The sequence below is a fragment of the Orycteropus afer genome, unplaced genomic scaffold (assembly GCF_000298275.1).
Source record: "Orycteropus afer afer isolate SDZICR_OR568_19922 unplaced genomic scaffold, OryAfe1.0 scaffold00431, whole genome shotgun sequence".
NCBI classification, from domain to species: Eukaryota; Metazoa; Chordata; class Mammalia; order Tubulidentata; family Orycteropodidae; genus Orycteropus; species Orycteropus afer.
The window spans coordinates 1,566,731-1,588,896 of record NW_006922018.1 but is presented as its reverse complement, the minus strand read 5'-3'; the positions used below and the strand labels follow the sequence as shown (position 1 = coordinate 1,588,896).

The 22,166-nt window shown below is 42.5% G+C and overlaps 1 protein-coding gene across 1 annotated transcript in view; it reads right to left on the bottom strand.

Moving 5' to 3' along the window:
• Positions 1-22,166, bottom strand: part of SMYD1 (SET and MYND domain containing 1) — a 66,918-nt gene that overhangs the window by 41,429 nt on the left and 3,323 nt on the right. Inside the window, exons 2-3 of the mRNA XM_007954097.2 lie at positions 4,559-4,735; positions 1,429-1,642 (exon numbers count right to left, since the gene is read on the bottom strand). Of these exons, the coding sequence (XP_007952288.1) occupies positions 1,429-1,642; positions 4,559-4,735 (391 nt within the window). The remainder of the gene's footprint in view (positions 1-1,428; positions 1,643-4,558; positions 4,736-22,166) is intronic.

Here is a 22,166-nt window from a genome sequence, read left to right as displayed (position 1 = left end):
TTCAAGGTTCAGGGTTCCATGATTATCTTCTGTGTCTGTGTTAATTGGTTTCCCTTTTCTTTGTTGAAGAGGGTCTGTGCAATCCTTCTGCCTAGTCCGCCATCTTGCCAGAACTCCTGGAGCATAACTGTTAAGATAAGAGGCTCTGGTACCAGACAGGCTTGTTCTAGTTCTTCTTTGCATACCAGCTAACTGTATGGCCTTTGGAGTCATGTAACCTCACTGGGCCTCAGTTTCCCATTCTACAAAATAAGAATATTAAAAGTGTGAGCCTCACCTCACTGTTATAAAGACTGTATGAAATAATACTTGGAAATTGGCACATAAAGAATACTCAAGAGATGTTGATTGTGATCACGCTGCTGTTGTTACAATACCCTGTCTCCCTCAGCCTGCTTACCAGCACCACAGGAGGGGCCTGGCCTGCTAGATGAAAGACCAGGTCAGAGCTTCCTGACCCACAGGGCTCCCACTCCCACCTCCAAGGCTCTCAAGGCTGTGAGAGCCACCATGGTAGGCAAGCCATTTTGCCTACCGTTGCAGCAGCTATCACAAATTCCTGGCTCCCTGGTTTCCCGGCTCCCTGGCTCCCTGGCTCCCTGGCACTGTTCTAGGATCCCCATCATCCTGCCCATCAGTCCTTGGAAAAGGAAGGGTTTCATTTCTAAAGTGACTGGTGGCAGGAAGAGATGATTATTGGTCTTTGTTTCCAATGTTGGGAGGAAAATTTTAAATGTGCAAATAAGCAAGAAGATAAATTTCCTCCCAAACCTAACATTCAGAGATAATAAAAGTTCGTATGTTGGATGCCATCTTCAGGCAGGGCGAGAGTGACCTCAAAGTAAGCAAGGCCAGAAAGACAAAGAATGGGATCCTGTATCCTTCAGCCCATCTCTTGGCTTCCCCTCTCCAGTCTGGCCTGGCAGTGTCTAGAAGCATCTCAATTAAGCAATTCTGTTGTCATTTCTCCTCTCCTCTTCCCTTATGAGGAACTGGCTCATTCTCTATGTTAGTTTTAATGGGTCATTTTAGTGGCCCATCCCTGGGCCCATAAATAGAAAAAGTACCAAGTATTTCTGCTAAGTATGGTAAATAGAAGGCAGAGTATACCAGAGGCGATGTCTGCTGCCCTAGATATATTCCTAATGCAATAGAAGTCACTGTCCCAGGCAGATGGGGATTCCTCAGTGCTGTTCTCCTTCTGAAGAGCTCCAGTGGTATAGTGGTTAAAACATTCAGTAACTATTCTGTCCTAAAGTGTTACCATGAGTTGGAATCAACTCGACAGCAGTGGGTTTGATTTTTTAGTTTATTCTCCTGTAAGAAGACCTGCCCTCCTAAAGGGAGAGGAGGTAATGAGAGAAAAGAAAGATGGAGAAAATGAGAGGAGGGAGCATTGGAGGAGGCAAGGTTAGCCAGGGTCCATACCACTCCAAAGATGTGTGAGATGTACTGCATGCTGAACTGCTGGCTCTGAGGTGGCCAATAATTCAAGAAAGTGTCCACGTCCATCCGCAGAGCTTTCTGCTCCTCTTCGCCAAAGTGTTCCACGTGGTTCTGCAAGTCATCCACAGAGACGAGGCAGCCCTCCGTGAGCCCAGTGCCCTCTCTCTCCACCCGCCACATGATCCGTGCAGCCAGCCTGTGGAGAGTGGCAGTGTTGGGGAGGTGGCCACATCATCAACTTGTTCAACAAATACTTACTGAGTGCCAAGCGTAGGATGGGACACAAGCTAGTTTTGAACTATACACACAGAACCCCTTCTTTCATGAAGCTTCTGATAGTAGGAGAAACACAAATAAACAAGATAATTTTAACTATTGTTAAGTGCTACACAGAATACAAAGTAGGGTAACATGATATAAAAACGAGTTGCCATTAAGTCAATTCTGACTCATGGCTACCCCATGTGTGTTAGGGTAGAACTGTGCTCTATAAGGTTTTAAATGGCTGATACTTTTTTTTTTTTTTTCCCAGAAATAGATTGCCAGGTCATTCCTCTGAAATGCCTCGAGGTGGACTTAAATCTCTAACCTTTCAATTGGTATCCCAGTGCATTCCCTAGGTGGTACAGATGATTAATGTGCTTGACTATTAGCTTAAAAAAAAAAAGAAAAGAAAGAAAAAACTCACTGCTGTCAAGTCGGATCTAACTCATAGTGACCCCTCCTTGGGTTTCCAAGGTAGTATCTCTATGGAAGTAGATTGCCCAATCTTCCTTCTGAGTAGTGGCTGGTGGGTTTGAACCACCAGCCTTCTGGTTAGCAGTCAAATGACTTGGGCACTATGCCACCAGAGATCCCGACATTTAGCTTAAAGGTTGGATATTTGAACCCACCCATGTGTGCCTCAGAAGAAAGATTTGGTGATCTACCTCCAAAAAATCAGCCCCTGAAAACTCAGTGAAGCATAGTTCTACTCTGACACGCATGCAGTTGCCATGAATTGGAATCAACTCAATACATGATAGAGAATCTTGATAGAGAATGGTTCAAGAAGGGGAAGATAAGGTGATCAGGGAAAGTTTCTTGGGAGAGATACATTTGAGATGACACTGGAATGAACTCAAGGAGCTAGCTCTGTGCAGATGGGAAAGAGCACTTCAGGAGGAGAGAACAGAGAGTACAAAGGGCCAGAACAAGGAATGAACTTGTCATGATGCAGAAACAGCAGTAAGGCCAGGGTGGCTGGAGCACAGGGAGCAAGGAGTGGAGAGTAAATAAAGGTGGAGGGGTGGGCAGGGGCCAGATTACATGGGGTCTTGGAGACCATAGAAGGTGTCTGAAGACACAGTAAGGTGCAGCAGCCTGGATCCTTCCTTCTTGATAGTATGGTTAACTAGGACAATCACTGGATAAAGAGTCCAATGATTTGGGTATAAGTCTGTTTCTACTACATACTGTGTGACTTTGGGCAAGTCACTTGACCTCCTTGAACCCATCTCGAGGCCAGTAAAGTGGAGACAATATTTCCTACCATGTTAACCTCCAAACTCATTTTGATGATAAAGTGAGGTAATGGCTATCCTATTATGTGTGAAATTATTCATACTCCTAATGACTGGGTAGGAGAAAGTGAAAGCAGTCTAGGCAATGAAACAGCATAAGCGAAGGCTGGGAGGCAACCACAGGCATGGCAGGGAGTCACCTGACCTGGCTAGAGTGAAGGAGAGAAAGACAAGGTGGCAGGTAGAGAGCACCAGAAAGCAAAGGGCTTTGAGTGTGAGGCAGAGGGGTGTACCTCACCCTGAGGCAGAAAGGGTGTACTTGCTGTTGTTAACTGTTGGGAAACAATATTCTCACAAGAAGAAACCTGTAATCCAGGGGCACTTTGATTTCTCTCTGCCACCCACTGACTCCAGAGTGGTCAGGTGTATGGGAGTGTCTCGTGGCCCTGGGCAGAACTTGTCCCTGAGGAGAGACCCCCTTGGTAAAGCATAAGTTCCTTTCTTCTCTAGTTTAGGTCACATAGATGCTCTTCTAGGGGCCCTAGGTTCCTGGGAACCAAGGTGCCTCCACATGGAGCCCATTATCAGGGAAGATAAGACCCTGGGTTGGGTATGGGGCAGATCTGCTATCTCCAGATACTTGGGAAATGATTGTGAAGCACAGAGAGTAGAGGCTAATGGATGGAAGATTTCAACTCAGCTTCAGAAGAAACTACCAACTGCAACAGTGAAGAGTGTGCTCCCCATCATAGGAGGAGTCATAAAATTTGAACCTTGAAGAATAAGTAGGATTTCAACAGATTGAACTAAGGAACAGTAGGGGGTATTGATCAGGCCATTTTATCTTATGGTTTCCTAAAAATTACCAGGTTACAATGATTCCTTTCTGCACTTCAACTTCACCCCTACACATGCAGTAAAAATTATCCCAATTTCATCACACTTATTCCTTTGCTCTTCACTGCTGGCCTGGTGCCCTGCCAAGTCCAGCCTCATGCCCTGCCAAGTCCCTATTCCATCAGGGCCCTCAGGTCTTGCAAACTCTTGAAATGAGGCTCCACAGGTACTTGGCCCTGAGATTTCTAGCAATGGCCACCAGGAGAGGACTAGTTGTTAGAAGTTCAGTCCCTTTCTAGTGTAATGAGTGTTGAGGGCTGCATTTAAAACCAAAAGGAATAGTGGGTTTGTTCTGCATGTTTAAAGCGGGGGAAGAGATGCTATTGAGCACCAGCTCATTTTGCCAAATCTTCTTATTTTTTTCTGAGAAAAGCCAGAAACTCTGATTTTTTTAGTTGTAGAATTTCCAAATTTTTAACATTAGGAGGTAAATTAATAAGCAAAATCAAACATTTGGATGCTATACAAAATGAGTCTGTAGGCAGCTCCAGCTCTAGCCAGGGGCTATTCTAAAGCTTGGCTCTCTCGCTTAGATAGGTTCCCCAATCTGTGGGAATAAGTGGAAGAAGTGATCATGTCCAGTACTTTGAGGTTCTTTCTTGACTTGTACTCAGCCCACCACCTGTCTTCCTTGGGCCTGCAGATATTTTCACTGCCACCATCCCAACCTAACATCTGGGAATCCAAAGCACCACCCCGGGCCCACCACTGACCTGATGTTCTCATTGGGCACCTTCCCATATCTCTTGATTGCTGAGCACTCGTTCTTGTGGTTCAGCCAGGCATCCTTCTGGCAGGTGCGGTCACAGTAGTAGGCAAACTTGCACTGCCCACAACGATGGAGCTTCTCCTGCCTCTTGAAGCAGGTGTGGCACACAAAGTCAACAAGACTGGAAATGGAGGGAGAAAACACAAGTTTGGGAATAGGGCACAGTGGAAAGGGCCCTGCCCTGGCCATTGGAAGAACTGAGTTTGAGGACTGGCTCAGTGAACTAATGTGAGTCTTTCTAAGCTTCAAACCCCTCCTGTTCAAAATTAGTGTCGTGGGCTTCCAAAATTCCCTTCCAGCTGCAACAATTCTTTTAGCAGATTATGATGATTATTATTATTTTTAGATTTATTCTGTAGACTATGTAGAGTTCTTTTTTTCTTCTTCTTCTTTTTTTTTTTTTTTTTTTTTAATTGTGATTTGGGTGAAAATTTACAGAGCAAATACACTTTCCATACAGCAGTTCACTTACACTTTGTCTCATGACATTGACCACAATTCCCCACAATGCAACATCTCCCCTCCCACTTCCTCCCAATAGCTACCTGTTCCCTGTGTCCATCCCTCCATGCATTCCTACCCCCTGAGCCACCTCCCTGTGCTTGAGCAGCCCTTCTTTCTCTCATGCTTGTTCTCTCCAAGGAGTGTATCTACCTCAGGTAAATGCTCAACTGATATGCCTGTCTATTGTTTGGCTGGAAGCCACAGGTGTGTGTTCAATTCCAGACCTGAAGGGCAGCTGGGGGCCATGGTCTTGGTGGTTCCACCAGGCTCCATCAGGCCAGCAAAACCTGTTCCCTGCTTTTTTTTTTTTTTTTTACCAAATGCTTTTGAGTTTTGTTCCACATTGTTCTTTCTCTCTATCCAGGATCTCCTACAAAGAGGTTAACAGTAGTAGTCAAGCACCATCTATTTCTTCTGGTCTCATAGTCATAGAGGCTGCAATCCGATGGTGTACCAGTCGCTGGGACTAATTGTTTCCATGAATTTTTGGTTTTCTTCATCCTTCTTGGCTCCGGACGAGGAGAGACCCATCGTTGCATCTAGATGGCAGCTTGCAAGCTTTTAAGATCTCAGTCGCTACTCGCCACAGTAGGAGGTGGAACAATGTTTTGTGTAGTATGTTATGCCAATTGAGCTTGATGTCCTCTAGCAGATTATTTTTAAGTGACCTTCATGTGCAAGACACTATTGCCTTCTGCATTCATGCCCTTCAATTCAATTCAACAATGAATTAATAACCTACTGCCTATAAGGCACTGGGTATACTATCATGTATTGGGCACAAATTACCGGAGAAACAAACTTGCAATACAATACAATCTGTTGAGCACTGTGATAGGGGAAGTGTAAGTATTCTTGGAACACATCAGAGAAGACTTAAAGAATCTAGGAATTCCTCTAGGGCAATAGAATGGATCTAAATTCCTCATGACCCTCTTGTCAAAGTCACAGATCATTGGCACTATTTTGTGGATTGTTGTTGGCTGCGATTCAGTTGGTCTCTGATTCATTGTGACCCCATGTACAATGGAACAAAGCATTGCCAGATCCTGGCATCCCCACAATCAATTGCAGATCAGATTCTGTGATCCACAGGGTTTTTGTTGATAGAGAATGTTTCTTCTGATGTTCAGAAGGAGGCAGACCTTTCTTCCTAGTCCATCTTATTCTGGAAGCTCCACTGAAGCCTGTTCAGCGTTATAGCAACGTACTAGTCTCCACTGACAGATGGGTGCTGGCTGTGCGTGAGGTGCACTGACTGGGAATTAAACCCAGGTCTCCCACAAGGAAGGCAAAAATTCTCTCTCTGAACCAAACGGAGGGGTCTTTTTATGTAACATGTCTTTCTCATTGTTGAAATATGATATACCCTTACCAAAAAATAAAAAATAACACCTATCCAAAATAAGGAGTTCTGGTGATGCAGTGCCTAAGGCATTTGATTGCTAACCAGAAGGCTAGCAGTGCAAACCTACCAATTCAAATGGTGGAAAGAAGATGGGGCAATCTACTTCTGTAAAGATTTACCACCTTGGAAACCCAGTGGGGGTCACTATGAGTCAGAATCAGCAGTGGGTTTGGTTTTTTGGTTTTGAATGTGATGAGACATGAAAGATGATAGTATTATCCACAAAATGAGGGTTACACAGCATGACATATGTGTTCTGTGTTTTGCAACTGCAAGAATCACAAAGTTACTGATGTCACTGACACTGATGTATTTTCTCAGCTCAGCAATGCATTTCCGTTATATGGATGAGAAAGAGATGTAGAATATGAGGTCCCTTATCCTGGCAGACAAAGCCATGCTTCTGGCCTCCCAGTGTTCCCATTAGAAAGCCGCATGTTTCTCCATGCCAAACCCATAATTCAAACACAAAAGGGCATATGCTAGAATGAAAAAAGCTTATTTCAAAACATAACTTGATACCCAGAGTATGTCAAATCTGACGTGATGCACAATATTTCTAGGCTCCAACTGCATGCCCCCGTAACATGGAGAATAGAAGTCTAGGCCAATGAGGCAAAGAAATGGTGAAAACAAGTTCAGTGATGTACCAGGGAAATGCCAAGCTCCCAGGAGGAAAGTAGGTACATAAACTTAGGATGGAGTTGACAGTCTAAACAGGAATATCAAAACTATAAGAAAACAAGATTTTAGAACAACAGATTTCTATAGCCTTCTTTCTTCAGGAAGGATCTTCAACAGGACATCCAAGAACAGAAATCTCTTGTGCCTTTCATTTTAATCCTGATCCCTCCAGTGAAAAAGAATTCATTGCTTCTATAAACAGCTGTTCTACTCTTGCCCAGCCCTGATTATTGCAAAGTTCTTCCTTGTATTAAGCTTGAATTTACCTCCCCATGAAATATAGTCCTATACTCTAATATGAGGAGCCTTGGTGGTACCGTGGTTAAAGCACTCGGATGCTAACGGAAAGGTCATCAGTTGAACCACTAGCTGCTCCATGGGAGAAAAATGAGGCAGTCTGCATCTATAAAAATGTACAGCCTTAGAGATCCTATGGGGCAGTTCTACTCTGTCCTGTAGGGTCACGATGAGTCAGAATCGAGTCTATGACAATGGGGTTGATATTCTAATCTGACCCTGTGGATCTTGGCCCAATGGAACAAGTCTTGTCACATCAACTGTTCAAGAATGTGAAGGGCCCTGCCATGCTTCCCCTTCACTTCCCTTTTCCAAGCTAAACACTTCCCATTCCTTCCGCAGTTCTTTGTGATATTGCACAAAGAACCATGTTGGGTTTCAGTAATGCTCACACCATTCTGGTGGCCCCCTGATGTATCTACAGCAGGTCTGCAGTCACAGAAGATAGATGTAAGTATTAGTTTCCTGCTGCTGCTATAACAAAATACCACAAAGTGGTAGCTTGTAATGACAGAAATTTATTGTTTCAAGTTCTGGAGGCTGGAAGTCCAAACTCATGGTGTCAGCAGAGCCATGCTCTCTCTGCAGGCTCTAGGCAAATGTCATTTCTAGTCATTCCTAGTTTCAGGTAGCCCCAGCATGCCTTGGCTTGCAGCTGCAGGATAACTCCATCTCTTCCTCTCTCTTCACATGGCCATCTTCCTTCTGCGTCTCTTCTCCTCTTTTATAAAGACATCAGTCATATTGGATTAGGACACCCACCCTACTTCAATATGACCTCACGTTAACTAATAACATCTTCAAAGACCCAGTGTGACAAGGTCACATTCATAGGTATTACAGGTTAGGACTTTAACACATCTTTTTGTGGGACACAATTCAGTCCATAGCAGGGTAGCAGGGCAAATAAGCAAGATCTGGCAGCCAGAGCAAGGGCACCATTCTCAAGGATCAGCTGAAAGACTGGGCCCAGTGGTCCAGGATGTCATCAAGCAAAGAAGAGAGACAGGTGCATAGCCAAGCTGAGGGCACAGCATGGGCTGCTGCTCTAAGCTCGTTCTTGGCTTTCCCTGGGCCCAGACAGGTTTCAGCCCCCCACCCAGCATACTACTCTGCTATGAGATGTGTGGCTAGTCATTTGTTAATAAAGCATTCTAAGACATGAAAGGTTGGTATTTATTTATAAATAGGAGCAGCTTCAAGGTTATCCCAATAATAATGTTTTTTCTTCCTCACTTACGTTCCCTTAGGCTTTCTTAGTGAGAAAGGAAGAATAGAGTTACAGCTAGCATATTTAGGATTGCAACAGAACTCACAGCCCATCTTAACTATGACACAGAGAGTGTTTAGTGCTTGAGAAGGTCATTCGTCAAGAACATCTCAGCAGGATAAAACACACGGGGCTTACATGACACCCTGATCATTTAATGGAATCTCCAAACCCCTGAAGATCGGGAGCTATGAATTCCTCACATCTGTCTCAAGGCTGGATCATATTCTCTGGCAAAAATTTGAAATTTGTTAGCAGGGACGGGGTATTTTTAGTGATTCAGTGATAGAATTCTCACCTTCTATGCAAAAGACCTAGAGAGCTCTGGTAGCATAGTGGCTAAGGCACTTGACTGCTAACCAGAAGGCTGGCGGTTCAAACCCACCAGCCACTCCCCGGAAGGAAGATGGGGCAATCTACTTCCGTAGTGATACTGCCTTGGAAACCCAAGGAGGGGTCGCTATGGGTCGGGTCTGACTCAATGGCACATAACAACAACAACAACAACATGCAAAAGACCTGGGTTCAATTCCTGCCTAATGAACTTCATGCACAGCCACTATCTATCCGGAGGTTTGTGTGTTGCTATATGCTGAACAGGTTTCCATGGAGCTTCCATATTAAAATGGACTAGGAAGAGAGGCCTGGAAATACACTTCTGAAACTCTGCCAATGAAAACGCTATGGACTCCCCAAGACTAGGCCCTTAGTCACCCATTAAGCCTAGAACTGAACTCACTCCCCTCACTCAACTTCAAGCCAAACAATAGACAAGTCTATAAAGTGAACAATAACACCAGGGAAGTATGCACTCTTTAGAGCAATCAACCATTTGCAATCAAAAAGCCAGCATTTGCCCAAGGAAAAGTTCAGAAGGCTAGAAGGGATAGGAAAGAAAGAAGAATGGAAATGGGCAACACAGGGATCATCAAGAATAACAGAAATTCTGCTTCTTCATCTTGATAATTGTTATTTATTTCAAGTTGGAATGCAAGAAGATGACTATCCCAGGGATTTGAGACATGAACTGTGGCCTATGCAAACTCCAACGATTCTGAACCTTACAAAGTTTCTAAACAAACACATGAATCTGAGTCCACTTACGTTAGGAGCTGGCTGTACAACTGAGAGTCCTCTGAATCAACCCCTAAGACAACTACAATATTCAGTAAGGGATTAGGAGCTCTGGTGGCATAGTGCCTTGAGGATTAGTAATTTTAAAATGTGCTAACTTGAAATTTACTCAACAGCAATTGGTTAGACTTAGATCAACATAGATTTTTTTCAGAGAGGAATATTTTATCCCTCAAAAAAACCCAAACTCACTGCCATTGAGTCAATCCACCTCATAGCAACCCCCTTTGTGTTTCCAAGGCAATAAATCATTACAGAAGTAGGTTGCCTAGTCTTCCTTCCATGGAATGGCTAGTGGGTTTGAACCACTGATCTTCTGGTTAGAAGTCAAATGCCTTAGGCACTACACCACCAGATCTTCTTATTGTTTAAAAAGGAACTCTGGTGGTGTACTAGTTAAGGGATTTTGGCTGTTAACCAAAAGGTCAGTGGTTCAAAGCCACCAGCCACTCCCTGCGAGAAAGATGAGGGAGTCTGCTTCCTAAGATTTATAGCCTTGGAAACCGAACAGGGGCCACTATGAGTTGGAATCAACTCGACAGCAATGAGTTTAGTTTGTTTGTTTGTTTGTTTGGAACATTGTTTAGAATTGCTGGTACATGGTGATAATAAGAAATAGATTGACTTTTAGTTGGTTTTATTGTTTTTAAATTCTGTATAGACAATCCCACACCCTCTTCCTTTTGGTCTGTACCATCACCACCCTGCCCTTGGTACACCACTGCATGTGATTCTTAGTAGGGAGAGTTTTCTAAGGAAAAGCATGCATCTGACCTATCACTTACCTCCAGGCTCCCAGGAACTGACTGAATACACTTCTAACAGACCCTGGTTATATAGCAATCCATCTGCCATGAATTGTAGCTATAGTAAGTCCAGAAGAATAAATTCCAGCAGAATGTCCCCATGCTTCAAAGTCACTAATAACAACATTGCCAGAGGAGGGAAGTAAATAGAACCCCAACAGGCTGTAATATGGACTTCATTCCCAATTGGGTGAAAGGAACACTTTTATTATCACTTATATAATCACTTATCAGGCCTCAAATCAATTCCACTATTAGTTCAATAATATCTCACTGTCATATTACCTCATGAGCAATCACTTTGCTATGTTGTTGTTGTTTGTTGTTGTTTGCCGTCGAGTCGGCCCCGACTCATAGCGACCCCTCCTTGGGTTTCCGAGGCAGTATCACTACGGAAGTAGGATTGCCCAACCTTCCTTCCGAGGAGTGGCTGGTGGGTTTGAACCGCCAGCCTTCTGGTTAGCAGTCAAGTGCCTTAGGCACTATGCTACCAGAGCTCCTTTCACTTTGCTATAGTGAAGTTTAAATTACTTTTCATAAAAAGAAAACATGACCAATTTGGAATGATTTTTTTCTCAGAGTGAACTTTTAATGAGTGCCAAATGATAACCACCGAACTCTTCTACGAACTCAGAAATCTGGTTTATATTCCATTCTACAGTTTTGATAGAGCCCAGAGTCAAGCCTTAAAAGCTGGTGGAACCCAGGGAGAAATTTCCCAATTTAGATTTCTTTGAGATGAGGCTACCTGACACTAATCATTAAGGTTTAGCCCTGAGGCTGAAACTGGGAAGGAGGAGAATATGCAAAGCAAGGCTTCTCAAACTTCAGTGTCCACACAGGTCTCTGGAGATCTTCTTGAAATGCAGGTTCCTTAAGTCTGGACTGGGCCTTGAGATTCTACATTTCTAACAAGCTCCCAGGTGATGCTAATGTGGCACCTTTGAGTAGCAAGAATGAAGAGCTGGCCAAAAAATGTGAATCCTCCAGAAGGATTCCAAAAGGAACAGGATTGACATATTTTGGCCAGCTGTACATTCTTGCTACTCAAAGGTGCCACGTTAGCATCACCTGGGCGCTTGTTAGAAATGCAGCAGCTAAGGCATTTGACTGCTAACCAGAAGGCTGGCGGTTCAAACCCACCAGCCACTCCTTGGAAGGAAGACTGGGCAATCTACTTCTATAGTGATACTGCCTCGGAAACCCAAGGAGGGGTTGCTATGAGTTGGATCCGACTCGATGGCAGTGAGTTTGGTTTTTTGGTGCTCCTTCTGGAGAAGCGTGCCAAGGAAATCTCATGGAGGCTCCAAACCACAGCTGTTGAGTCAATTCCAACTAATAGCAACCACCATAGGGTTTCCAAGGCTATAAATCTTTAAAGAAGCAGACTGCCTCATCTTTCTCCTGCTGAGTGGCTGGTGGGTTTGAACTGCCTACCTTATGGTTAACACCCTAATGCCTTAACCACGCCACCACCAGATCTCCTTCATTTAGGCTCAGGGAAGTTAAAAAAATATATAAAATCCTGTCCTTCTGGGCCATCTCACCTCATTGTTGGCAGTATGGGTTTTATGGAACTCCTGAATCTGATGTCTACTGGCTGTGTGACCTTGAGCAAGACCCATAACTTCTCTGTTTCTTCAAGTAAAAATGGGACTAGCAATACCTAGATCTTTGTGTCTTTTATGGTTTCTTAAATGAAGCATACTCGTTATTTTAAAAATCAAGCAAAAAAGAAGACTACAAAGAAGTTTTTATCCTCTGTAACCCCACCCCTCTCTGATTTTGAAGGTTAAATGAAATAACATATGGAAATGAGCAGCATAGAGTTTGGCTCAGTAATCAGCCTGGTCTCTGCCTTGCCTCTGTAACATGGGGAGGTTGAACCAGGTGACCCCTAAAGTCCTGCTTCCTCCAGCAATCACCAATTCTCAGGCAGCTGCCAGACAGAAGACACCCCAACTATAGGAGAACCTCCTGTGGGGGGGGGGAGGGCATTTCCCTTACTTCCTCCAGCGGGGGAGAATGTCCAACAGACATGAAGTCCTAAATCCACTTTTTGTATCCCAGTTGGTCTTTAGCTGGTACCCTCAGCAAAGGCATTTCTCCTACTCTTATCCTTTCCATCCACACCAAGGATATTAACTTCCATTTAATGGCACTTTCCAACTTTCAAAGAGATGTTTTGGTGATATTCTTTTTTTGTTTCCTTTAAATCTTACAACAACACTTTTGAGTAGTGGTTATTATTATCCTCATAGGGACATTATTCTCCTTCAGGTCTCTGATGCTGAACACTGCTCCCAGCACAGAGGGTAGATGCAGCCATAAAGCCCACCTGCTGTAGCTGCAATTCAGAGGGTGCCCTGCCCCAGACGGGAGGCTCCACTCACTCTCTGCAACTCGCCTGGCTTACGTCATCTGTCAGAGTCAAGAGGGTTGGAAAGGCAGCTGCTGCTCAGCCCCTTGTATGGAAATAATTGGTAACTGGACAGATAAATGCAAAGAGAATGTGCTTGCATGGTGGATGAGGCTACCAAAAACACAACCGGAGAGGACTGAACCAATAGCTGCATCTTTCCTGGCTGTTTAAAAACGCAGGCTGCCAGGAGGTATCCCTGCAAAAATGGGGTGTGTATGTGGTGGGGGGAGTCTCAAAGTACATCCTATCCCTCAAGTACCTAGAGAATTTTACAACGTTTTAAATTCCTCTTCCCCTTCCTTTCTTCTACCTCCCTCATTTCTTTCCTTCCTTTCAAAAGTACTTATTGAGCATTTATTAAGTGCTTTGCAGCAAGCTAAGTGATTGTTGTTGTTGTTAGATGTCCTTGAGTCAGATCCAAATCATATTGACCCTATGCACAACAGAGCAAAACACTGCCTGGTCCTGCACCATCCTAATAATCTTTGCTGTGCTGGAGCCCATCGTTGCAGCCACTTCAAGATAAACTAGACACTTATCTTGCCTTTGAGTAATCTGAAGACTGGATGGGGACATAAACACAAAAGAAGGCACGCAGCCCATGAGAGCTGATAAATTGCTATAGAGATCCAAGGAAGGAAGATTTCAATTCTGAGGTGGGGGAAACATGGAATCCAGAAAGGCAATCAAACCTGGGAAATGAGGAGGCATTGTGTTGACTCTCTAAAGATGGGCTAAGTTTGCACTGATAGAGAAGGTCAAGATCTTTTAGAGAGAGAGATAGGCAAAGTTCTTTATGTGAGGACTTGCAGCAGTATATAGAACACAGGTGAGGCTGTTTGGCAAAGTCACTGCATATAGCATAGGGGAAAAATGTTAGGAAAATAACTAGTCGGTGGGAGACCTGGAATGCAATCTCAGTTATTCTTGTTGTGAGTTGCTATTGACTTGCCCACAACTCCTGGGGACCCCATTCCCAACAGGCTCAGACCATTGTGATACATTGTGGGTTGGTTTTTGTTTTGTTTTGTTTTGTTTTTTAATTTTTATTGTAATTCGGGTGGAAGTTTACAGAGCAAATTCATTTTCCATGCAGCAGTTCAAACACATTTTGTTTCATGACACTGACTGCCCTTCCCCACAATTTAATAGTTCTCTTCCCACTTCCTCCCTGTAATTACCTCTTCCCTGTGTATCTCCCTCCCCTGCACTCCTGCCCCCTCCCCTAGCCATCTTCTTGTGCAAACACTGCCCTTCTGTTCTCCCATGATTGATCTCTCCAAGGAGTATATCTACCTGATGTAAATGTTCACCCCATATGCCTGTCTATTGTTTGGCTAGAAGCCAGAGCAGTGAGTTCAGTTCCAGACTTGAAGGGTAACTAGTGACCGTAGTCTCAGGGGTCTCAGGGGTTTCATCAGGCTCTATCAGACCAGCAAACCTGGTCTCTTTTTTTTTTTTTTTTATGATTTTGAGTTTTGTTCCACATTGTTCTCCTACTCTATCCAGAATCTCTGATGCATTGTGTTTTCATTGGCTGGTGATCCTAAATAGATCACCAGGATTTTCTTTCTTGTCCATCTTAGGCTTAAAGCTCCACTGAAACCTGTTCAGCAACACTGAAACACACAAGACTCCACTGACAAGATGATTGGTAGCTATGGCTGAGGTACATTGGCTGGGAGTTAAACACGGGTCTCCTGCATGATAGGTAAGAATTCTACGACTGAGCCACCATGGTGTCACTCTCAGTAATAATACATCATTATTCTATAGGCAAACTGAAGGCTTTTCCTGAGAGGAGACACATGATCAGACTTGGTAAGTATATTTTGTTTTGCTCATGACATTGACCTAATGAGGCTTTTAAATGGTCTATGTCACCACCTCAAGTATGTCAACCCTGCAAGGACATCACTGGATTCATGTTTACATTGACTACTACATACCCCAACATAAGAAGTGCTGCTACCTTGGATCAGGCTGAGGGGCCGCCTATTGATTTTTAACATCCCTTTTATTAAAGCAACAGGTCTCAAGCTTTTCTCTACCACAACTCACGTGGTTAACAAGATTCACACAGCCCACTAAATCTGTATGCATTCCCCAAGCTCTGGCTGTGGCCACAGTCCTAGTCTCCTGCAAAAAACAAATCTTAAGATGCAAATGAGTGAAGATGATGTCATTGTGGGGGGAAACCTGGCATTTGGTCTAATGTATGTTTGAAAGATAATTCATTATTCCCAAACTGTGACTTTAAGGATTATTTCATAGAAATTAACAGCACAGCTCACAAATGATCATGTGGCACCACCATGTCCTGCCATCACAGTTAAAAATGCCAAATTAAAGGCATGATTCTAAATATACAGTGGTTATTCTCAACATCAAGTACAAACGTTTAAGGCTGTAACCTGAATATTTTAACAAACCCTTCTTCATTCATTTTCTGAACAGACTGTTCAGGAATTTCTCTAATCCCTTTATTAAATTGTTTCCATTTATAGCATCATTTGACTCCCACCACCCACTCACCAGCTGTTATCAGATAAAAGGCCACATGTGTGCTGTGTGTATGCCATGGCTAATCCTGGCATTCCCGGGAAGTATGCTGGTTAAAAGCCCAGCTGTCCTCAGATGAAGAAGCTCATAAATGGTTTGTTTTTCAAAAAGCCTGGCTGACAGTAATTTCTTTAAAATGTACTCAACCTTTTCTCATTGTCCCTTTGTCTTTTTGTCTACACATGTATACATAAGTAAGGAGCTCTGGTGGCACAGTGCCTAAGGCATTTGACTGCTAACCACAAAGTAGGTGGTTCAAACCCACCAGCCACTCTGCAGAAGAAAGATGGAACAATATACTTCTATAAAGATTTACTGCTTCAGAAATCCAATGAGGATCACTATGAGTCAGATTTGACTCGATGACAGTGAGTTGGGTTTTTTTGTTTTTGTTTTTTGGATGTACAGATATATAATCTCCTAGATCATTTAGGGACTGGTCAAGTTTTTATTTAAAAAACTTTAAAAAAAAAAAAAAGCACTATCTTTACTCCTTCATAATGTCTTTTGTGATTAATTAAATTAATTTAGGAAATTCATATTATTGGTTGGGGTAAGTTGACTAGCACCCCCACCCCAATTGCCCATGTTCTAATCCCTGTAACCTGTGATTTTTTTAAAAAACATGGCAAAAGAGATTTTGCAGATGTCATTAAGGTTGTTGTTGTTAGTTGCTGTCAAATTGACTCCAACTCATGGCACCAAAACGTTGCCTGGTCTTTACCATCTTCATACTTGAGTCCACTGTGTAGTACTGTCCAACCTAGGGGGCTCATTTCTAGCAGACAATATTCTGTTGTGATCCATAGGTTTTCACTGGTTTATTTTTGGAATAGACTCAACAGCAATCTAATAACAACAACAATTTTCAAAAGTAGATCACCAAGCCTTGGTCTGTCTTGGACTGGAAACTCATGAAACCTGTCCTCAAGGGTGAGCCTGCTGGCATTTTAAATAGCAGTGGCATAGCTTCCAGCATCATAGCAACACAAAAGCCACTACAATATAACTAACTGACAGATGGGATAAGGAACTTAAAATGGAGAGATTATTGTGGATTATTTGAGTGGGCCCAATGCAATCACAAAGGTCCTTATAAGAGAGAGGCAGAAGGTCAGAGGGGGAAGAAGATGCTATGCTGCTGGCTTTGAAGCCAGAGGAAGAGGGCCACAAGCCAAGGAATGTAGGTGGCCTCTAGAAGGAAACACAGCCCTGGAGATCCATTTTAGACATCTGACTTCCAGAACTTTAAGATAATAAATGTATGTTATTTCAAGCCATAAAGTTTGACAATTTGTTATAGCAGCCATAAAAAACTAATACATTGATTTATTATAAGCATTTTTCTTTTTAATTGTATGCATATTTCTATTTCTTGTTTGTGAGCTTCTTGATCTAACCATTTCCAGATCCTAGAAGCAGTCTTTTTTTTTTAATTGTGGTAAAATATATATAACAAAATTTGAACTTTTGCCTGTTTTAAGCGTACAATTCAGTGGCATTAATTTCATTTGCAATATTGTACAATTTTCATTACTATCTAATTCCAAAAGTTTTTCATCACCTTGAAGATTGTCTGTACCCATTAAGCAATAAGTCCCCATTTTCCTCCCCCCCCCACTCCCACCCTTGGTAATCTACTTTTCTGTGTCTATTCATTTGCTTATTCTATATATTTCATGCAAGTGCTGTCACATAATATCTATCCCCTTGTGCCTAGCTTATTTTACTTTACATATCATTTTCTAGGTTCATCCATGTTCAGAACCATTTAGTTTTTTTATTTTGTTTATTGTGATTTGGGTGAAAGTTTATAAAGCAAATTCATTTTCCATACAGTGGTTCATACACATTTTGTTTCATGACACTGATTACAATCCCCATAATGAATTAGCTCTCTTCCCATTTCTACCCTGTGGTTACCTTTTCCCTGTGTCCTTCTTTCCTATTATTCCTGCCCTCTGACCTATCTCCCTGTGCCAATACTGCCCTTCTGATCTCCCATGATTAATTGTTCTAAGGAGTGCATCTACTGGTATAAATGTTCACTTTAGATGCCTGCCTATCGTTTGGCTGGAAGCCACAGAAGTGAGTTCAATTCTAGGCCTGAAGGCTAACAAGGGGCCATGGTCTTAGGGGTTTTACCAGTCTCTATCAGACCAGTAAGCCTGGTTGTTTTTATGATTTTGAGTACTGTTGCACATTGTTCTCCCACTCTGTTCATGATCTCCTGCACAGATCCCTTTCCCAGTTGTTGACAGTGGTAGCTGGGCACTATCTAGAGCTTCTGGTGTCATGGTCATATAGGCTGAGGTTCATATGGTCCACTAGTCCCCTGGACTAATTGTTTCCATGTGTCTTTGATTTTTTTTTTCATTCTTCTTTGCTCTGGACAAAAAGAGACCAATTGTTGTAACTAGATGGGCACTTGCAAGCTTTTAAGAGCCCAGTCACTACTCATCAGAGTAGGATGTAAAACAGTGGGTTTTTTGTAGTATGTTATGTCAATTGAGCTTGATATCCCCTGCAACTATGGTCCCAAGCCCACAGGTCCAACAGCTCATTCCATCAGGGTAGTTGACTGTAAACCTGGTAACTTTTATGATTTTGAGTTCTGTTCCACAGTTTTCTCCCACTCTTTCCAGGATGTCTTATTTTGATCCCTTTCTGAGTGGTTGACAGTGATAGCCAGACACCATCTAGTTCTTCTAGTCTCAGGGTCATGTAGTCCAAGACACAACCAGTTTTAATGCTTCTTTTATTAAAACTAAATATATTTAATTGGGCTGACAAGAACAAAAGAAAATTAAGTAGGCAATGACGTAAAACCCACTTGTTGAGGGAGTGAGAGTTGATGACTGGACAAGGTATGCAAACACTCAGTCCTGCTCTATGACTCACACCATGCAACTTAGTAAAGGCCCTTCATCTCACTAAGTCTCAGTTTCCCCACCTGTAAGAGGGGATTGAACAAACTGAGTAGGCCTCAGCCTTTTCTGACATGGGGATCTTTTTGAAAATGAAGAAAGTTATGAACCTTGTCTCCAGAAATAAAAAGCATGTATGCACATCCATATAAACACTCCGGTTATAGGTGTTTTCTTAGCTAAAGTGCCAAACTAAATAAAGTTAGGAGGTCCTAGACTATATATATTCTAAATTCTATACCAAAAAACAAAAACCCACTGCCACCAAGTTGATCTGGGACTATTAAAGGTCCCTGGGTGGTGAAAACGGTTTGCATGTGACTACTAACCAAATGGTTAGCAGTTCAAATCTACCCAGTGGCACTGTTGAAGAAAGTCCTGGGCATTTCCATTTCTGTAAGATTACAATCACTGAAACCCCTACTGAGTACAGTTCTACCGTGAAATGTATGAGGTTGTCATGTGTCATAATCAACTAGAGATGGCAAGAGGTAAGGTTGCCTGGGTGGCACAAACAGTTAAGTGCTTGACTACTAACCAAAAGGTTGGCAGTTCAAAGCCACCCAGACATGTCTCAAAAGATTTCCTTCCCAGCAATCTGCTTCTGAAAGATCACAGTAATTAAAGCCCTATGAAGCACAGTTCTCTGCAACACATGGGGTCACCATTATTGGAAGTCAACTTGATGGCAATTGGTTTGGTTTTTGGTTTGGGGACTATTAAAAAGGAATAATTAATAGTATCTTGGCTCCTAAAACTGTGCACAACTATAATTCTTATACTATTTCTTATGTTTGATGTTAAAATAAAATAATGATCAGAATAAGCTCCCTTCCTGTATTAGCCTGGCACTCCTCTCTTACGGAATTGGAGTCCTCCACATGTAATGAAGAAATCATGAACTTACAGAATCACCGGATGGAGGAGATCTTCAGGATCATATGAACAAAGTCCCATTCTGTTGTCCAACTCTCTGTATACAGCATACCTACCAGGTTGTCACCAGGAACTGCACAGCCTCGGAAACACTCTTTTCACCTCAGGCAACACTGGCAGGCCTGTTCTACATCTCAGGCAATAGAAGCGCTAAGTCAAAAGTCCAAAAGCTCTAGGTGGCCTTAGGAAAAGTTTGGGAACCTGACACCTTTTATTAGTTCTAAAAAATCATGAAAATGAAAAAGCAAACAAACAAAAAAAGACACAAAGTGGAAATCAACAATTTCAAAAGGAAAGTTATAAAAATCCATTTAAAAGGGGCAAGCACAACTACTTTGTGATGTATTATGAAGTGGTGCCTCTAAAGGTAAGGGCCTTTGGAATTCTTAAACAGGTCTGTGACTCCTAGGACTTTTTTCCTCCCATTTTGTTCTGACATATGACTCTGTAACTTCTGCTCAAAGCTTCTGGTTCTAACCCTCCTATTGATTTTAAAAGAGGTTCTCCAATACTCGTGTATAAGACATTTCACATTTCTTCACCTGGTTAATTCTCTTAAATCTAAAACAGCATCATGAATTCCGGAATTAGCTCCATCCTACGCAGAAGGGAGAACTCACATTCACTGTACTCCGAGAACTGGGGGTCTGACGAGAGGCTCTTCAGAGTGGAGAGAAAGAGGGAAAGATGTCAATGTTTGACAGCTCACCAGCACCCTGCTGACTCATCCACTTTAAAATATCTGTGTCCAAGAAAGGCACAACCCCTTGTTAAGCTGATTTTATCCCACCTTAGTACTCTTTTAGCCCCAACAAAACACCTGAAAGGGATGGAAAATAGACTTTAATTCAAATGCCAGTTCGAGTGGAAAGGCAGTGACTGTCTGGAGTACTCTGCTGGAAGGGATTTTGAGACCAAGTGGGGGTTCAGGAGGAAGGAGTGACTTATTGATTACCTTTATTTGCCAGGGAACAGGACAACCCAAGTGCCACATGTTTGCTAGGCCTGAAAGAATATTCTTGGCTTCATTCTTGCTCTTATCTTTAAGCAGATTCCTTCTTGTCCCAAACAGCAAAGTTAAAGAGACTAAGGACTATCATAAAGTAAGAGCCTGGATGGTTGTTGTCTAGCATTATAGTTAATAACTGAATATGGCAAATATTTAAAAAAAAAAAACCAAACTCACTGCCATCAAGTCAATTCGACTCATAGTGACCCCTCCTTGGGTTTCCAAGGCAGTATCACTACAGAAGTAGATTGACCAACCTTCCTTCCTAGGAGTGGCTGGTGGGTTGGAACCACCAGCCTCTGGTCGGCTGTCAAATGCCTTAGGCACTACACTACCAGAGCTCTCCATGGCAAACATTGTTGTTGTTGTTGTTGTTATGTGCCGTCGAGTCGGCCCCGACTCATAGCGACCCCTCCTTGGGTTTCCGAGGCAGTATCACTACGGAAGTAGGATTGCCCAACCTTCCTTCCGAGGAGTGGCTGGTGGGTTTGAACCGCCATTATGACCCAATAATTCCACTCCTAGGAAAACACCCTAGAAAAATGCATGTGCCTGTTCAGCAGGAGATAGAAATAAAAATGTCCATAGCAGTTAATCACAGGAGAATGGAAAAATAAGTCATGTTGCACATAAACACACACGGAATTTATTCATTTCACTAGTTATACGAAATTATCCTAACGAGCCATGGTGGTGCAATGGTTAAGAGCTCAGCTGCTAACCAAAAGGTTGGTAGTTTGAACCCACCATGAGCAGCTCTGTGGGAAGAAAGACCTGGTGATGTTCCTTAAAGATCACAGTCTAGGAAACCCTATGGGGCAGTTCTACTCTGTCCAATAGGGTTGCTATGAGTCAGAATCAACTCAATAGCACACAGTAACACAAAACTATACAGATAAATAACAAAATAAACATTTGAGTGAAAGAAGCAAGTGCCAAAAAACCATATATAATACTATACTTCTGTTTAACAGATCAAAAATAAAAGCTAAAACGGAATTATAAAATGATGTGTAAAAGGGGTGAGACTATATGGAAACTGAACTTTCTGCACGTTTCTATAAACTTAAAACTGCTCTAAAAAATAAAATCTATTTTTAAAAAATGAAATTATATATAATTTAGGAATATATACATATGTGATGAAATTATTATTAAAGCAAGCAGGGAACAGGATAGGAAAAGATATGGAAGATACAACATATTGGAATGTTCCGTTGTTGTTGTTGTTATGTGCCATCGAGTACAACCTGATTCATAGGGACCCCTCCTTGGGTATTCTAGTTAAGTTGAAGAAGCCCTGGGAGCACAGTGGTTAAGCATTCAGCTGCTAACCAAATGATTGGCAGTTTGAAACTACCCAGTGGCTCCACAGCAGAAACACATGGTGATCTGCTTCCATAAAAGCCTAGAAAACTCTATAGGCCAGTTCCACTCTGTCACATGGGATCACTATGAGTCAAAAATCAACTCGACAGCACGGAGCAAGTTAAGTTGGTTGGTGATTTCATAGGATATACTACCTAAATGTGTGTGTATGTGTTGTTGTTGCTACATATATTATTTAAAATAATTCTCATTTAATACAGTATT